The sequence below is a fragment of the Bufo bufo genome, chromosome 8 (assembly GCF_905171765.1).
Source record: "Bufo bufo chromosome 8, aBufBuf1.1, whole genome shotgun sequence".
NCBI lineage: Eukaryota > Metazoa > Chordata > Amphibia > Anura > Bufonidae > Bufo > Bufo bufo.
The window spans coordinates 16,460,321-16,477,902 of record NC_053396.1 but is presented as its reverse complement, the minus strand read 5'-3'; the positions used below and the strand labels follow the sequence as shown (position 1 = coordinate 16,477,902).

The 17,582-nt window shown below is 45.3% G+C and overlaps 1 protein-coding gene across 7 annotated transcripts in view; it reads left to right on the top strand.

Moving 5' to 3' along the window:
* Nucleotides 1–17,356, top strand: part of SPTAN1 (spectrin alpha, non-erythrocytic 1) — a 46,294-nt gene extending 28,938 nt beyond the window's left edge. For 2 of the 7 annotated variants that reach the window (XM_040404779.1, XM_040404777.1), the window contains 33 exons: nucleotides 156–260; nucleotides 892–915; nucleotides 1,205–1,240; nucleotides 1,503–1,550; nucleotides 1,639–1,730; nucleotides 1,846–1,990; nucleotides 2,081–2,262; nucleotides 2,446–2,545; nucleotides 3,445–3,642; nucleotides 3,730–3,876; nucleotides 3,961–4,064; nucleotides 4,385–4,547; nucleotides 7,698–7,712; nucleotides 8,811–8,942; nucleotides 9,048–9,185; nucleotides 9,270–9,374; nucleotides 9,456–9,664; nucleotides 9,799–9,919; nucleotides 10,007–10,128; nucleotides 10,233–10,365; nucleotides 10,453–10,551; nucleotides 10,637–10,796; nucleotides 10,874–10,950; nucleotides 11,034–11,243; nucleotides 11,382–11,678; nucleotides 11,764–11,876; nucleotides 12,091–12,108; nucleotides 14,421–14,475; nucleotides 14,570–14,766; nucleotides 15,237–15,290; nucleotides 15,381–15,527; nucleotides 15,612–15,759; nucleotides 17,064–17,350. In XM_040404779.1, coding sequence (XP_040260713.1) covers nucleotides 156–260; nucleotides 892–915; nucleotides 1,205–1,240; nucleotides 1,503–1,550; nucleotides 1,639–1,730; nucleotides 1,846–1,990; nucleotides 2,081–2,262; nucleotides 2,446–2,545; nucleotides 3,445–3,642; nucleotides 3,730–3,876; nucleotides 3,961–4,064; nucleotides 4,385–4,547; nucleotides 7,698–7,712; nucleotides 8,811–8,942; nucleotides 9,048–9,185; nucleotides 9,270–9,374; nucleotides 9,456–9,664; nucleotides 9,799–9,919; nucleotides 10,007–10,128; nucleotides 10,233–10,365; nucleotides 10,453–10,551; nucleotides 10,637–10,796; nucleotides 10,874–10,950; nucleotides 11,034–11,243; nucleotides 11,382–11,678; nucleotides 11,764–11,876; nucleotides 12,091–12,108; nucleotides 14,421–14,475; nucleotides 14,570–14,766; nucleotides 15,237–15,290; nucleotides 15,381–15,527; nucleotides 15,612–15,759; nucleotides 17,064–17,189 — 4,020 coding nt within the window. In that variant the 3' untranslated portion in view covers nucleotides 17,190–17,350. Of the gene's footprint in view, nucleotides 1–155; nucleotides 261–891; nucleotides 916–1,204; nucleotides 1,241–1,502; nucleotides 1,551–1,638; nucleotides 1,731–1,845; nucleotides 1,991–2,080; nucleotides 2,263–2,445; nucleotides 2,546–3,444; nucleotides 3,643–3,729; nucleotides 3,877–3,960; nucleotides 4,065–4,384; nucleotides 4,548–7,697; nucleotides 7,713–8,810; nucleotides 8,943–9,047; nucleotides 9,186–9,269; nucleotides 9,375–9,455; nucleotides 9,665–9,798; nucleotides 9,920–10,006; nucleotides 10,129–10,232; nucleotides 10,366–10,452; nucleotides 10,552–10,636; nucleotides 10,797–10,873; nucleotides 10,951–11,033; nucleotides 11,244–11,381; nucleotides 11,679–11,763; nucleotides 11,877–12,090; nucleotides 12,109–13,273; nucleotides 13,337–14,420; nucleotides 14,476–14,569; nucleotides 14,767–15,236; nucleotides 15,291–15,380; nucleotides 15,528–15,611; nucleotides 15,760–17,063 lie in introns of all 7 variants that reach the window. The other 5 variants (XM_040404780.1, XM_040404778.1, XM_040404774.1 and 2 more) reach the window with 4 other exon arrangements.
* The last annotated feature ends 226 nt before the right edge of the window (nucleotides 17,357–17,582 follow it).

The following is a 17,582-nucleotide window of genomic DNA, read 5'->3' as shown; positions in this document are numbered from 1 at the left end:
TACATCCTGATTGTAATGAAGCCAGATCGTTGAAAATATGGCTCCTCCTGCCATCACATTCATGCTGATGGAAATTTCAGGGCCTGGCTTTATAAATCTGATACTTCTGCCGAGGATTAACACGATCTTCTCACTTTAAAACCATCGTCTTTCAGGATCTGAAAGCTAATGAATCCCGTTTGAAGGACATCAACAAGGTTGCGGATGACCTGGAGTCTGAAGGGCTCATAACTGAAGAAGTACAAGCTGTACAGCATCAGGTAAGATTTCACTAATGAAGAACTCCATGTTATCTTTTATACTGGAGGGAATGTCCTCTCTAGCCTTTTGGTACATCATTGAATGCTTTTTTAGCTTCTCCAGTTTAGAACATAAAGCCAAATAAGGCTGGAGATCTACAATGTATATGTGCATAGGCTCAGAATACCAGGACCAGTCGTGTACTGGTATTTATAGTAAACATTTGACTTGTTTTATTGGGAACCTGTAGTATATGCAATCCTATCTGTAGAGGAAATGATTCAGTAAAACTTGTATTATATTCATTTAATCCCTGCTCATTCTATGCTCGAGTCCATTGGGTTGTCCGATCAGTGATATGCCATCTCTAGGTGTACGTTTATACAGGGAAGGCTGTCAGTCACTGATGGGGCCGCCCGCTGGACTCTAAAGCCTACAAAATACAGAGATATAAATTAATACAATACAGAATAATTCCCTATATATCAATCTGCTCAGCTCCTCCAGCTCTAGAACCTGCTGCCAGCAGATCAGACACTGTGTTCTATATAACCACGAACCTAGACCTACATTTTCATGTCTCGGCAGCTCATTCTCTTACACTCCATGCACTTTAACATTTTATTTTTTTTCCCCTCTTTACCCCCCCAGGAGGTTTACGGCAGCATGCCAAAAGTAAGTAGCAATTTGTGTAGTTTGTGTTTTTAAGCTTCATTTATGACTTTAGATGGCCGTACACAGTAGATGTTTGTCAGTGGAACCACCAATTTTAGTCAAATGGCCAACCATCTATGGGGTTGCAGATGTTGGATTTCAGCATTGTCGATCCTTTGGGAGATGAGCTTGCATGACTATGGAGGGGTGGGTGGAATGGTTGCCGGCTGACTTTTTGTCCAACTGACATCTTAGCTGTGTCACCACGTTTACTCTTCAGAACTCTAATTGTCTGTTTGTTCGGCTGTAGGATGAAGCGGATGCTAAAGGAGCCTCGCCTTGGAAGGTAGGAGAAATATAACCCCGGCATCATGTTCCACAATTGTATGTACTAGAATATATATATATAATATATATATATATCCTCTATGTACTAGTATTGTTGGTGGACATCAATACTAAAACATCAAAATGCCATTACCCAACGCAACATCTCAACCACCATGTTCCTATGGTTTATGTCTCGTCCTGCACATGTCCTTCATTACACCCCTGTATGTGGAGCTTGTCCAGTCCTGTTTATAACCTGGTGCATGTTTGTGTTACAGGCCGTGAGGACAGTTGTGCATTCTGTGGCCACTTTTAACTCCATCAAGGTAAGGGTCAAGAACCGAGGCTTCAGTACCGTCCCCATAATACTCTGATCCTTCTTCCAGAAAGTGACCTGTCCTATCTGTCTTCTAGGAACTGAATGAGCGTTGGCGTTCCCTTCAGCAGCTGGCAGAGGAGAGGAGCCAGTCACTGGGTAGTGCCCATGAAGTGCAGAGATTCCACAGGTAAAAAACACAATTGTGTGCGATTATCCACTGTACTGCAAGGCACAGACTGTAGTGGGAATCAGCGCTGTGAAATGTTTGGGTGGACATTTTAGGCTCGCTCTTCCTTTTGCAGGGATGCCGATGAGACCAAGGAATGGATTGAGGAGAAGAACCAGGCTTTGAACACCGACAGTTACGGTCATGATTTGGCCAGTGTGCAGGCTCTGCAGCGAAAGCATGAGGGATTCGAGAGAGATCTGGCTGCGCTAGGCGATAAGGTCTGATGGAAAGCTGATGTCTCACTGACCCATGCATGTGTATTCCTAAGCATCTTAAGACTCATCGGAAGGAGTTTTGTCCTTTCCTAGGTGAATTCCCTGGGAGAGACTGCTGAGCGTCTGATCCAGTCCCACCCAGAATCTGCTGAGGACATCCAAGAGAAGTGCACAGAGCTCAACCAAGCTTGGAACAGCCTCGGCAAACGCGCCGACAAACGTAAGGAGAAGTTGGGAGATTCTCATGACCTGCAGCGGTTCCTCAGTGACTTCAGGTAGGGTAACAAACACCCATCACAGCCTGCCATACATTATAACTCAGATTGGTGGTCTCCTCTACATCCCATGCCTTTCCAGCTGTTTGGTGCAGCTGGTGAAACCGGTTAGAGACCACTGCATTAGACCTATTGGCATTTCTATGATGCATGGTGTAAAAGGTTCATTTCATAATTTCTCAGGGACCTCATGTCCTGGATTAATGGAATCCGTGGCTTAGTGTCATCTGATGAACTTGCAAAAGACGTCACTGGAGCTGAAGCTCTACTGGAGAGACACCAGGTCAGTAGAGCAGAACTGTTTTGGATTAACTACTAAATATCAGCGCAGATGAATGAGATATGGCGTCTCCATAGTATTAGGAGGCAAGAACACCATTAAAAGGGGTATACCCATCTCAGTCTTGTCATATCCACCAGATATGCCATCCGGAGGTAAGTGCGCAGCTATTTTCGGAACTCCAATAGAAGTAAATGGAGAGAGCAAACTCTCCAGTCACAGTGGCTGCAAGATGGGGTCCCACCACTGGGACCAACTCGTATCAGATAATATGTCATATCATGTAGATATGCCATAAAGGTCGAAGATGGGAATACACCTTTTGAGAACTTGACTACTCCTCCCTGACTTTTGGTAGTAGAGGTAGTTTAATCAGTCTTTTCAATTGTCCTGCAGTTAAAGAATTTTTTACAGAGGGATTAGAATGGGTTAAAAAGTAGGAAAAGCCTCCGATCCCCTGCCGCTCCCATTTTTACACTATCTGGGTCCTGCACCAGTCCTTCCAGGTCCCTATTGACACACAGGAACTGACTTCTCAGGCAATCAGCGGCCGCGGTGGTGACCACCTAAGCCAGTGACTAAGTGTTTATTTCCTGTGTGTCAAAAAGAGCGAAGAAAGAGACCAGTGGGGGACCCAGGAGGCATTGATACAGAAGCGGCAGAGGATCAAGGAGGCGAGTGTTCACATTTGAACATTTTTAGAACTTTATTTTAACCCATTGTGAGCCATTTGTTACAAAAAAAGCTGTACCACCCCTTTAATGATTTTTGCAGAGTTTTTCGAGCTAGTAGTGCAACGTGTAAGTCAGTGGGGTCTGTCAGTCCCAATTTGGATTCATTATACGATGGCTCATGCTTTTAGTTTTTGAGGTATTGGACACTATAATGCTTTGTCCTGTCAGGAGCACCGCACAGAAATCGATGCCAGAGCCGGCACTTTCCAGGCATTTGAGCAGTGTGGGCAGCAGCTTCTAGCTAGAGGCCATTATGCCAGTCCTGAAATTAAAGAGAAGTTGGACATACTCGACCAGGAACGCGCCAGCTTGGAGAAGGCCTGGGTGCAGCGCAGGATGATGCTGGATCAGTGCCTAGAGCTTCAGGTAATGTTGCATCCCTACATTATTTCTCCAATCTGATCCATTTACCCCTTTCAGACTTAATATTCTTCCCCCATTTCCCTTTTGCAGCTGTTTAACAGAGACTGCGAGCAGGCCGAGAACTGGATGGCGGCGCGTGAAGCCTTCCTCAACAGCGAAGACAAAGGCGATTCTCTAGACAGCGTGGAGGCGCTCATCAAGAAACATGAGGACTTTGACAAAGCCATTAACGTGCAGGTAAACGATGTGTGACCTGAAACTTTCGGTGGGCAACAGGGTCTTGAACTGATGTGTAACCTCTACTGTGGGCTTTTCTTGCAGGAAGAGAAGATTGCGGCTCTGCAGGCCTTTGCTGATCAGTTAATAACTGCTGACCATTACTCCAAGGGAGACATTGCATCCCGTCGCAATGAGGTCCTGGACAGGTGAGTTGGCTTTACGTTGGTCTGCACACCTTCTAAACTTTGCTAGTCAATGTGGGATCAACCCCTACAAGTATAGAAATGTGTATATACAAGTAGCCATTCCAACAAAATATCTAAAGCCTTGTGTTCTGGATCCATCATACAACAGGTCTGAATAGTGAGTGATGGGTCCCCACTGACTAATGGAGCCCGTTAAAGTTTACATTGATGGCAAGAATAGAAGTGCATGCTGCGTTATTCTTGCTGTCATAAGCTATGGATAACTTGATGCAACGGAAGAAACAAATGTGATGGGTTGCATTCTCTTCTCCTTCTGGCAGGTGGCGCCGTCTGAAGGCTCAGATGATCGAGAAGAGATCCAAACTTGGTGAATCTCAGACTCTGCAGCAGTTCAGCAGAGATGTCGATGAGATTGAAGCCTGGATTAGTGAGAAGTTGCAGACCGCCAGTGACGAGTCCTACAAAGATCCCACAAACATCCAGGTGGGTGTCCTGTACGCAGCGGCCGGGTCGCAGAAAGGATTAATGCCCACAAGATAAAGTCTTCCTAATTGAGCTTTCTAGAGGATACTTATCTTATAATAGAGTGTACAAGGTCTATCCTGTTTTTTGTATTAGTTCTTGTAGCTCCTGGCAGTGTGGCGATTTTTATAGATTTTAGATATATCATTAGTATCACATCTTCCCTATGGAAGATGTGATACTAATGATATATCTAAAATCTATAAAAATCGCCACACTGCCAGGAGCTACAAGAACTAATACAAAAAAACTTTACTTGGTGCAGACCAGCACCAGGATTTCATTGGACTATGCTGCCACGTAACTTCTACCATGACAAATTAAAACTAAGGGGGTCATTTTATTAACCAGAAATACACCTATATTAGGCGTATTTCTGGAGCAGATTGCGACGCAATGGTCCTTTCGCACCACAATCTGTGGCAAAAGGGAAGGGCCAGCATTTACCAATTTCTATGCCTGGTTTAGGCATAGAAAATGGTCTAAATGTAAGACAGCTAGGAAGCTGTAGAAGCGGCGGTGGATCCGCCGAAGTTATGTAGAGGCCGGCGCCAGCTATAGGGGATGTTAAGACCGGCGTCTTAAGTGCTTTTATCAGACCCTTTATATTTATTACACCTGAAATATGCAGGAATCCAAGGACAGGGACATAGCTATTCATACTAATCCTCCTTCATTCCACTATTTTCCCCTTGTCTTAGGGCTCATGCACACAAACGTATTTTCTTTCCATGTCCATTCCCTTTTTTTTTTGCGGACTTATTAATTTCAAAGGGTCCCCAAAAACGGAAGTTAGTCTGTGTGCATTCCGTTTCCGTATGTCCGTTCCTCAAACGGCTAGAACATGTCCTATTATTGTCCGCATCACGGACAAGGATAGGACTGGTCTATTAGGGGCCAGCTGTTCTGTTCCTCAAAATACGGAATGCACACGGACGTCCTCCATTTCTCATCCGTCTCATTGGGGGACACAGGCATTGACCATGGGTATAGCTGTTGCTGCTAGGAAGCGGACACTGAGCACACAAAGTGTAATCTCCTCCCTCTTCAGCTATAACCTTCCTACAGGGACCAAGCTAATCAGATTTTAGCTTAGTGTCTGTAGGAAGGTTCTGGCGGCAGTCATGGCCCTGCTCCATGCTAGGGGGATCGTGGTGATCCCTTACTTAGACGACATCCTGGTGAAGGGTCTGTCGTTCCAAGAGACGGAAGACAGCCTGAGCATAGTCCTGGACACCCTGGAGCAGAAGTCTTGTCTTTATCCATCGCAGCGATTGACTTATCTGGGCATGGTTCTTGCCTCCGGAAAAACTATCCGCTCTCCATCTCCAGATTCATTGTTGCGGCCAGCTCCAGTTCCCATTCGCCGCTGCATGCGGGCTCTGGGACACATGGTTTCTGCCTTCGAAGCAGTTCCCTATGATCAATTCCATATGATAGCGCTTCTGTCCAGCTGGGATCGCTCCCCAGACTCCTTGGATCGGCTGATGCGTCTCCTTGCCCCAGTGCGCTCGTTTCTCCCTCTGTTGGAGGGTGTTGACAATGGAACGTCCCATGGTCAATGCCTGTGTCCCCCAATGAGACGGATGAGAACTAGATTTTTGTACTTGCCGTAAAATCTGTTTCTCTTCCGTTCATTGGGAGACACAGCTCCCACCCGTTTATTTTTTGTTTATAGGCCTTTTCAGGCCTGTGTGGTTCTGGGTTTGCACATAGTGGGGTTTTCTTATGTCTGGCTTCTCCTACTGCTTTTGCACTGAACTGATTTAGCTTAGTCTCTGTAGGAAGGATATAGCTGAAGGTGAGGAGCTTACACTGTGTGCTCAGTGTCCGCCTCCTAGCGGCAACAGCTATACCCATGGTCAATGCCTGTGTCCCCCAATGAACGGGAGAGAAACAGATTTTCTGGGGAGTACAAAAATCGAGTTATTTTTCGCGGACCGGAAAATACAAACTATCGTGTGCATGAGCCCTTACTTGAAGGATGGGGATTACTGTTATTTAAGGGGTTGGCAGTACACTTGCTTGTTCAGCATTAATCGAACAATGTATAGATGACTATAAACAGGGATGAGAGAACTTCTGTTTTTAAGTTCGCCGTAGAATGTTCCGTGGTAGCGAAATCCATTACGGAATTCTTAGATAACCCGAACCATGAAAACACAAGTTCGCTCAACACTAACTATAAGGGCATCTTTGGGGTAATTTTTCTTTTATTATTATTATTATTATTACATTTTGGGCTAAAAATCATATTTCCAATTGGTCTTTATTAAAAATTTTCTGCAGTTTTTGAGATACATTGGTTAAAAATCATTTTGTTTTGCAGAGGATCCTGACGGCTCATGTGAAGCCTTATCTCCTAACCCTTATAAAGACTAATAGCTTAAGTCTTAAATGAGTTTTAATGAGGTCAGGAGGTAAGGGGAGTTTTTATTTAACCCCTGTATCCAAATACTGCTGCAAATTTTTAGTAAAGACCAATTGAAAAATATTTTTAGCCCCAAATGAGTAAAATACAGTCATAAATAATTGCCCTAAAGGTGTCCTTAGCCTTTAAGGGGTTTTTCCAGAGCTCAGATATTGATGGCCTAACCCCAGGATCAGTAACCAGTATTAATAGGTGGGTGTACCACCCAGCACTCCCACCAATCAGCTGTTTTGGGCTATGCTGTGATTGGAAACTATACAATGTATGGAGCTAGAAGCAGAAGGCCTCATAGACTGCAGCTCAGTTCCCATTCCCACTGTGTATTTTCCAGTGCCTGCGCCTGGATGAAATAGCTGATAGTGGTGGGGATGCCAGGTGCCGCCCCTCCCCCTGATCTGGTGCTAATGAATTAAATCCCCTTTTAAAGGGGTTGTCTCAAAAAGGCAACCCATTTTACAAGTGGATCCTTCCCAGATGTAAGCCGATCACGGAGAGTCTGGCTTCTGAAACGACATGCCGGCGATTCCAATGCAATACGCCATTTCTTAATGGTATATATGGATCAGGGTTAGTCTTAGACAGCCCCTTTAATTAAAACAAAAAATATGCCATTATTGTAGTAGCCTCATTCATGCTTTATGTACTCAACTCCTTCTTCTCTTTTTAATCTGTTTTTATAGCTTTCAAAATTACTGGTAAGTGGTCAGGAAGTTCGTCCTTTCTTTCCTGTGTCTCGCCTCCTGTATGTTATAACATTTATAAAGGTTTCTCCATTCCTCTAAACCACCCGGTTTTCGTTCTAGTCATTAGTCATCCTTGTGGCTGGTACTACCATGAGCTTCTGTTACATCCTTCCACCAAGACACACTCTGCATGAAGCCTGATAGAGGGCAGCGCTCATTCTCCTCCGCTTTATTGCGGCATATGACGTTTAATCGAATCCTTAGCATTTTTATCTTTGTTTTCCTATCGGAGGACCCTATTGTGCTATGAGGATCTTCTTGTTGGATACCCTATTTAAGTACATTGATAGGCTACCATTTTTGGCTGAATGTCGTTGGAAAACACAGAAATATATGTTCTTCTCAATTACTTGAAACTGATGGAGTCACTATCTGGTGTCAAGTTAAATCATAAACTACATTAAATTGTATGGGTCTAGGTCTAAGAAGTTCTCCCAATCGCATCAAAGCTGCAGGAGGCATCATTTAGGACTTTGCCACAGTCCATTGTGCTTGCCTCCATCAGAACAAGATGTGAAGGAAACAGGCCCTAAAAATCCATTCCTGTCCTACTGGAGTGGTGACCAGTATGAGATTCCAGTCTATGAATTTCATACTAGTCTGTGCCCCCTACTTCATGCAGAACGTGTTCAGTCCCGGTCTGGTTGTCTGTGGGATGTTCCATTATTTTTCTTGTAGATAGTTATGTTTTATGTCTTTTATTACATCTCTTGGGCTTTTGTGGAGGCTCCTTCCATGTTTCCCTGGTCCGCATACATCCATTAGAATACCCAGTCGCCCTCTACATTTGTAAAAACTCACAAGCAGACCATTTTATTACTTTCACATGATGGTGCGACCAAGGAAATGTATACTACAAGGAGTGGGTTTAATGGGTTGAAGGGGTATTCCCATTTCAGACATCGGTGGCATAGCTCTAGGATATGCCACCGATGTATGAGATGGGTATAACCATTTAACGACTTGTAGCTTTATTTTCTTGTATTAAGATGCCTTAGCGTACTTTATTCTTGGATGTTCTCAAGTGACCTGTTGCTTCCTGTCCGGCAGAGTAAACACCAGAAACACCAGGCCTTTGAGGCAGAGCTTCAGGCCAACGCAGACCGTATTCGTGGAGTCATAGATATGGGCAACTCCCTCATTGATCGCGGTGCTTGTGCTGGCAGTGAGGATGCCGTGAAGGTGAGCGGCTAGAGATGAGGTTCATCCAAACTGAACAACCCCCTTTAGAAAAGCACTTGCATCCTCACGCCAACTCTGTTGACCCTGTATGATTTTTTTTTTCAGGCTCGTTTGGCAGCACTCGCCGACCAGTGGCAATTTTTGGTTCATAAGTCTGCAGAAAAGAGCCAAAAGCTGAAGGAGGCCAACAAACAGCAGAACTTCAACACTGGCATCAAGGACTTTGACTTTTGGTTGACAGAGGTAAGGGGGATAAATCTCCAGCCGTGAAATATTATGGGTGAATCTGGAAAGTCATACAATTGACATGGGTCACGTTGTCAACAGGTCGAGGCCTTGCTTGCCTCTGAGGACTATGGGAAAGACTTGGCATCTGTCAATAACCTACTCAAGAAACACCAGCTGCTGGAAGCAGACATCTCTGCCCATGAGGTGAGCTTTTATCTAAATCTTTAAGACGCGGACAAGTTGGGTGGGCAATCAGAAACTGATGTTCCTTGTAATTCTCCCCAGGATCGTCTGAAGGATTTGAACGGACAAGCCGACAGCCTGATGACTAGCAGCGCCTTTGATACCTCACAAGTAAAGGACAAGCGCGACGCCATTAATGACCGTTTCCTGCGCATTAAAAGCATGGCTTCTGCCCGTCGCAGCAGGCTCAATGAGTCCCATCGCCTTCATCAGTTCTTCAGGGACCTTGATGATGAGGAGTCCTGGATCAAGTAAGTGCTGACAATAAATGGTGACTGGTCTTGAGCTCTATTGTTAGCACAGGTTTCATGTGACATCTCGAAATTGTGACAAAGGGTTTGAAGTGCTCTACATAGTCACACTTTTGCATTCTCATTGCTTTCAGAGAAAAGAAGCTGCTGGTTGGATCTGATGACTATGGCCGTGATCTGACAGGAGTGCAGAATTTGAGGAAGAAGCACAAGAGGTTGGAAGCAGAACTTGCCGCTCACGAGCCTGCTATTCAGGTAGGAAGTGCCAAATCATCTTTTGACAACCTCGGGCAATTCAAAGTCATGGATAAATGCTAACAGTTTTAGACTTTTTGATTTTAGGGTGTGCTGGACACGGGTAAGAAGCTGTCTGATGACAATACTATTGGAAAGGATGAGATTCAGCAAAGACTGGCTCAGTTTGTGGAGCACTGGAAGGAACTGAAGCAACAGGCTTCTGCCCGGTGAGAACACGTTTCTAACCACTTCTACCAGATCACCACTCTGTAGACTACATACTGCCGTATGTTATCCTGCCATCTTTACAGTGGTTTGGTTGGGTTTGCAGGGGTCAACGGCTGGAAGAGTCTCTGGAGTATCAACAGTTTGTTGCCAATGTGGAAGAAGAAGAGGCCTGGATTAACGAGAAGATGACTCTTGTGGCCAGTGAAGACTATGGTGATACGCTGGCTGCCATACAGGTGAGCAGAACATAATTATGCAGCCTATCTGAAAAACCAAATATCCTGCTGAGAGAGTGAACCTTTCCATGTCTCTTTGGTTCTTAGGGATTGCTAAAAAAGCACGAAGCGTTTGAGACAGACTTCACCGTTCACAAGGACAGAGTTCACGATGTCTGTGCCAGTGGTGAAGACCTCATCCAGAAGGTGAGGTTATTGGTGTCTAGGGGAATTGTATGGATGGAGCCGTCCCTCATCTCCGCAAAATAACCTCTTGCGTCCTTTTTCCTAGAATAATCACCATGTGGATAATATAACAGCAAAGATGCATGGCCTTCGCGGGAAAGTGGCAGAACTTGAGAAGGCAGCCGCACAACGCAAGGCCAAACTCGATGAGAATTCTGCCTTCCTTCAGTTCAACTGGAAAGCAGATGTGGTGGAATCATGGATCGGTGAGATTTCCAGAAGCTCCTAGATGGCACATCAATTATATGATTTCACTTTGTAATATATCATATCTGGCCTATAGGCGAGAAGGAGAACAGTCTGAAGACGGATGACTATGGCAGAGACCTGTCCTCTGTGCAGACGTTGCTTACTAAGCAGGTAAGAACCGTCTTGGTGGACATGTTTCTGGGATATGTTATATCGCCTGTCATACAAATCAATGCATGTTCTTGCCTTTTCAGGAAACCTTTGACGCCGGTCTCCAGGCATTCCAGCAGGAAGGCATCACCAACATCACTGCGCTCAAAGACCAATTGCTTGCAGCCAAGCATGTGCAGTCCAGGGCCATTGAGACTCGCCATGCCTCTCTCATGAAGAGGTGGAACCAACTTCTGGACAACTCTGCTGCTCGTAAGAAGAAGCTTCTGGAGGCTCAGGAGCATTACCGAAAGGCAAGTAGATGTTGCTTCCACATTTAGTAACTCGGCCACCCAAAGGGTTTGCAGTAAGGGAACAGAGAAGGAGTGGTAAATCGGAAGAAAGAGAAAATCCTCCTAACGTTCTGTGGCACCTTTTTTTTTATTTCTCAGGTCGAAGACTTGTTCCTGACATTTGCCAAGAAGGCGTCTGCTTTCAACAGCTGGTTTGAGAACGCTGAGGAGGACCTGACTGATCCAGTCCGCTGTAATTCCCTAGAAGAAATCAAGGCGCTGCGTGAGGCACACGATGCATTCCGAAACTCTCTTAGCTCCGCGCAGACTGATTTCAACCAACTGGCCGAACTGGACAGACAGATCAAGGGTTACCGTGTGGCATCTAATCCTTACACCTGGTTCACCATGGAGGCTTTGGAAGAGACTTGGCGCAACCTGCAGAAGATCATAAAGGTAAAACTGCCAAGACAGTGACAGATTGTAATCATTTAAGGATATTACAGTAGGTTCACTGAGGCTCTTTTACGTCTTTCTTCAGGAACGGGAATTGGAGCTGCAAAAAGAACAGAGAAGACAGGAAGAAAACGATAAACTGCGCCAGGAATTTGCCCAACACGCCAATGCATTCCACCAGTGGATTCAGGAGACAAGGTTACCGACCCTCCTCTCCCACAAGACCCCTGTCTTGCCATGTATTCTACAGCCTGTGTCTATCTCTTAGTTTCAGACTACTCTGTAGCTCAGTGCTTCTCCGTGTATATTTTGTAATGCATTGTAATTCTGTGATGCTTTTTGTTTACTTTTGTATGTTCTTTTTTTTTTCCCCGATCTGTCTCCTGCTACCTTCATTTGCCTCTCTCCATAGGACCTACCTACTGGACGGGTTAGTATTTTGAGATTTTGTGCACATATGCGGTGGTTGTGGGGTGTCGGGTCATTGTCTGCATTTCCATGTATAAAAGCTGAGGCTTGGAAGGAATTATTGGAGGTTCTCATATCCATGGAGCTTGCTCTGAAGGACCTGGGCTGCTGGTGCCTCTTTTCCTCTACCGTAACTCCTTAAGACTTGCAGCCAGGTTCCCTCACAGATTAAAGCCAATTCCTGGAGTGTAAGAAGCTGGGTACCCTGTGATCTGACTATTTTTAGGGGTTGTCCAAAGTGGAGAACCCCTTTAATAGAACGTGGACACATTTTCAGTTTAGTTGTGGCCAAAGTGGGCTAGGACATTAAAACCTCACACAACATTGATGCCCTTGCAAGGCAATACTAAATTGGGGGTAAGGCTCAGGTTCAATACCTGTTTATATAGTAGATAGTATCCCCCCTAATATGTTGTATTCTCTTCATTCAAGAGATGGCAACTTCAATATTAAATATGTAGGACTATGGGGAAATCAGATTCTGCCAAATACAAGCACAGGCATGGCAGCCTGTATTCTGTTAGTACACCTGTTCCCATACTATAGCAGTATGTTAAAGGATATGAATACTTTCAGGGGAATTTGGTATGATGGCCTTTTTCTTATTTTGAGCTAAATTTTTATTTATTTTCAATTGGTCTTAAAATTTTCAGCAGTTTTTGTCCTACATAAAGGGTTAAGTTTTAGCCTAGCTGTGAGCATCTTATTTGTCCTTATTTCTGGACCGCTAACTGCTCATAATCGCCATATTGTTATCGGTGAGATGAGAATTGAGCTATAATTAGTGTTTATGAGCTGTCAGGAGGTCAGGATAATCTTTACATGGTGGGACACAGTGTAATCACAGAATCTCAACCCTGTACAGAGAGAGGGGTTTAATTTAAAAAAATAAAGATCAATTGGAAAAAATATATATTTTTAGCGCAAAATGAGTACAATTCAATAATAAAAAGCTGTCCACAGCTTTTAAGGGTTTGCTCATGATGCCTTCAGTCCACATCCGCTTGCGGATCCTTTCTTCATTGTGTGGATGGCCCACAGTCAGTATGGCCGCTGATGAGGCATTCTGTTACCATATCCATGTGTTTATGTGCGGGGGTATTGACCATTGCGTCTCTCTCCTTTAGCATAGCCTATCGCAGAGTGATACGTGTGTATCAGTATGAAGTTGGGGATGATCTATCTGGAAGGTTGTGTTTTCCTTCTTTCCACTGGTTTTCTGTGGCACTTCCTGTACTAACTCACACTGCCACATTGGAGTGTTCACCTGCCGGGCACGGCTAGCGTAGGTGACAACCTCTGCAGGGTACAAGTGATGCTGTGTACCCATCTCCCATTCTTCCTTTCGAGGCGCTCTTCTTCTAGGGTTCATAAACTGGAAACCCCCCTCTTCTCCCTATTGAGAAAATGTGCATGCTCGACTGAGCATGCATGTGTTTGGGATAATTCGGGAGAAATTGCTGTTCCTAAACAAGCATACAGCTTTCTAAAGTGTATAGGCAGCTAAGGAAAATATGGGTATAGCCACATGCTGAGTAGAAGATCCCTGCGGAATTGACCTGCGGTGTCGATTTTAGTTCCACATGGTCAATTTTTGCTGTGGATTTCGCCCGTTGCAATGCAAGTCCACATTTATCACGTGCAGATTTTACAGCAGGCCGTACCCTAAGGCAGGCAAGAAGTCTTTACACCGCCTGCAGTTGTTGCGTTCTGTGGTGCTACATGGTCCTTACTGGCCCTACAGCGTTCTGTAAGGGAGGAATGGGCTGATGTGGAATCTGTAGCTCTAAGGGTACATTATCCGTCTCCACCATAGTAATGATGTGCGCAGTCTGATGTGGTCTCCTAACCCCACCTATTGCACTGATTGGTATTGCAGGAAGGTATTTGCACCCACCACTGGATTGGCAGTCACCCTATGATTGGCTGCAGTGATGTACATGAATGGCCGTGCATTAGAAGGTGGTGTCTTTGGTAAATTCTTGTTCCGAGTTTCCATCTTGGTTTTTAGACACTTAGTGACTGCTCACTAACCTGCCGTGTGGCTGATCTACAGAGAGGCTTGGACTGTGTTTTGGGCACCTTTTGGCTCTTCTCCACTGGTCAAGTGTGTGGTGGCAGAGCAGCGCTTGGCATGGATCTGTTCCTGTGCTCTGCAGACCTTACCCTTAACATGACGCACAGTCCATCGGGACACATTTTGGCCATGTTAACAGTAAGGTGTCTTTAAGAAACCATCAACCGTATGTGCTCACTGATCTTTGTCTCGTGTAGATCTTGCATGGTGGAAGAGTCTGGAACACTGGAGTCTCAGCTGGAAGCCACTAAGGTTTGTAAAGCCTTTACTGGTCATTGCTTTTTATATGGCCTCTTTCCGCTTTTTGGTCTGGTCTGATTTTGTTTGTTGGGTTGTTTCACCCCAGAGAAAACATCAAGAGATCCGTGCGATGAGAAGTCAGCTGAAGAAGATAGAAGACCTAGGAGCCGCAATGGAGGAAGCTTTGATACTGGATAACAAGTACACAGAACACAGTACGGTGGGGCTGGCGCAGCAATGGGACCAATTGGATCAACTGGGCATGAGAATGCAACACAACCTCGAGCAGCAGATCCAAGCAAGGTGAGAGAAAGCAATCTGCTTGTATAGTAAAGCTTTAATGTGGGGAATTAATTAGAGCTCCCCCTAGTGGTGACTAGAGGCAGCTCAAATGATTACATTTAAAGGGGTTGTGTCATAAAGAGCCCCGTCCAAGTGACTTATTAGAGCGTACGGACATCATAGATGGGTTTCTGGATTTTCACCCACTTTGGTGGCCTTGAGCCATGATCTAAGTGGCTGACATTCCTTTGGGGCGTGGGCCTGGGAGCGCTCACTTGATGCCCTCAAGCAGCAGCATTTAGTTTTATAATAGAAAATTTGAGCTCCACCAGACATAAAGAATTAACTGGAACAGAAGCTTGGACCTCAGAACTGGACCTAAAAGTCCAAGAATATTACAGACCCCCAGCCAATGGATTTGTCTTTCTGCTCATTTTCTTATTAGGGTTCTGTTATGGGTTTGATAATAATTGCCATTCCTTCTTTCTTAGAAACACAACGGGTGTGACAGAAGAAGCGCTCAAAGAATTCAGCATGATGTTCAAGTGAGTGGTTCCACATCCCTGTCTCCAGAAATCAATCTTCAATCTTTACAACTTCATTTCCTAATACAAATTCTCCTTCCCATTGTCCAGGCACTTCGACAAGGATAAATCTGGCCGTCTCAACCACCAGGAGTTCAAGTCTTGCCTGAGGTCCCTTGGATACGACCTCCCAATGGTGGAAGAAGGAGAACCCGATCCAGAGTTTGAAAATATATTAGACATTGTAGATCCCAACAGGTAAGTGTCCTGATCTCTACCAGAGGTAAATGACCACTTGGGTATGCTGCCGTCAATCCCTACTCATGGCCCATGTGTTTTCAGAGACGGGCACGTGTCCCTTCAAGAGTACATGGCCTTCATGATCAGCAGGGAAACGGAGAACGTCAAGTCCAGCGAGGAGATTGAAAGTGCATTCCGAGCGCTCAGCACCGAGCAGAAACCTTACGTCACAAAGGAAGAATTATATCAGGTAAGGACATGAGCTTATACCTTTTATTATCGGCACGCTGAAGTAAAATGTTCACTTTCTGGGATCATGGAGGTGCATATGACTGGAGTCCAGCTTCTAAAGAAGGGGCAAAGTCACAACTGCTGACCACGTAATTTGCTCTCTTTCCTACAGATAGATGTATCCTCAGCAAAGGTCATCAGCATTAGATCAGTGGGGTCCAAAGCCCAGCGCCTCCGCCAATCAGCTGTTTGTCCGACATATACAGTGTACAGAGTTGGAAGTGGACAGCTCGTACAGTGGTATTTTGGCCGTGTCTGGGTACTGCAGCTCGGCCTTCTGCTTCCGTGCTATAGACTGTATAGTTTCTGGCACCGTGGCTGCCTATAAAACAGCTGATCAATGGACGTGTCGGGTGTTGGACCCCCACCAATCTCATGATGACCGGTCCTTAGAATACGTCTTCAGTAGCTGTAGAACCGCTTTAAAGATGTTTTCCAGGAATTCAATATTGATGACCTATCCTCAGGATCGCTCATCAGTATATGATTGGTAGATGTCTGACTTTTGGTTTTGAAAGGGTGGCAGCCTCTTTATAGCATACAAAGCAAGCACCATAGATTGGGTAGTGGCTGTGCTTGGTATTGCAGCCAAGTGCCATTCACTTGAATGGGACTGAGCTGCACAAAGGCCGTGTGCCCGATGGATGTGACATCAAGGGCTGAAGCCATAGTGTGTGCTCTTCCAACAGCTTATTGGTAGGATTGGCAAGGGTCATGTTCCTACAGAACAGATATTGATGACCTGTCCTGAAGATCAGTCATCAGTGCCTTTTTTTAAAGCGTATGATCAACCCTATGAAACTAGGCCTACAGCTTGCTAGGGTTGATCATGCTAAGTGAAATGATCCTCTGTAGTTAGTCTGTGGCTCCATTCTAGAGAAATCTGCAGTTTATTTCCATATACTAATGAGGCATTCAGTGCACTGAGAGGCAGGACTAGCCCCTTGGAGCACAGCTTCACCTCTGCTTTTCCCTATCAGGCGTGTGTGACAGGGCCAGGCATCCTCGCATTCCTCCGTTCTGGCCCTGTCACTAATGGGGAAGGGGGGAGCGACTAATGGGGAAAAGCAGTAGTGAAGTGGTGCTCCGAGGGGCTAGATCTGCCCCTCGGTGCCCTGAACACATAACTGCAGACTTCTCTAAAACTGGGACAACAGATTTCAACTACAGAGGGGTCGTTTTACTCAGCATGATCAACCCTAGCAGGCATTGTGCCTGATCTCCTTCAGACAATCCACTAACCTCCGTGTTGTTCCGTTTCAGAATCTCTCACGTGAACAGGCAGACTACTGCATCTCGCACATGAAACCCTACATGGACAGTAAGGGCCGGGAGTTGCCCTCTGCGTACGACTACGTAGAATTTACGCGCTCGCTATTCGTGAACTGACATTGCAGAATTAAAGCCCCTTGCTTGTGCCTGCTGACTTTGGCTGTGCATGTCCTGTCGCTCCGGTCCTCTGCCCTCATTGTGTTGTCCTTTGTTTTAGCTTTGGATTTAGCCGACTGAAGAAGCAATATAAGCAGTGTGCTTTAATAAACGCTAGTTATTCAATGGGTCGTGTCTTCATTCATGTTGTGTGCCAATGAAGAGTTCTCCAGGATTAACCAAACCATGGCTGATGTCATCCAACCGTACCACCACGCCTGGCTACTGCTTATATCTGTATATCAGTATTCTTCGGACCAGAAGATGCACCAATAATCAGACACGTAACACTAAGGACTGTTTCACACGAGCGAGTCCGTTCCGGACTTGCAGGAGTGCAGGCCATTATAGTGA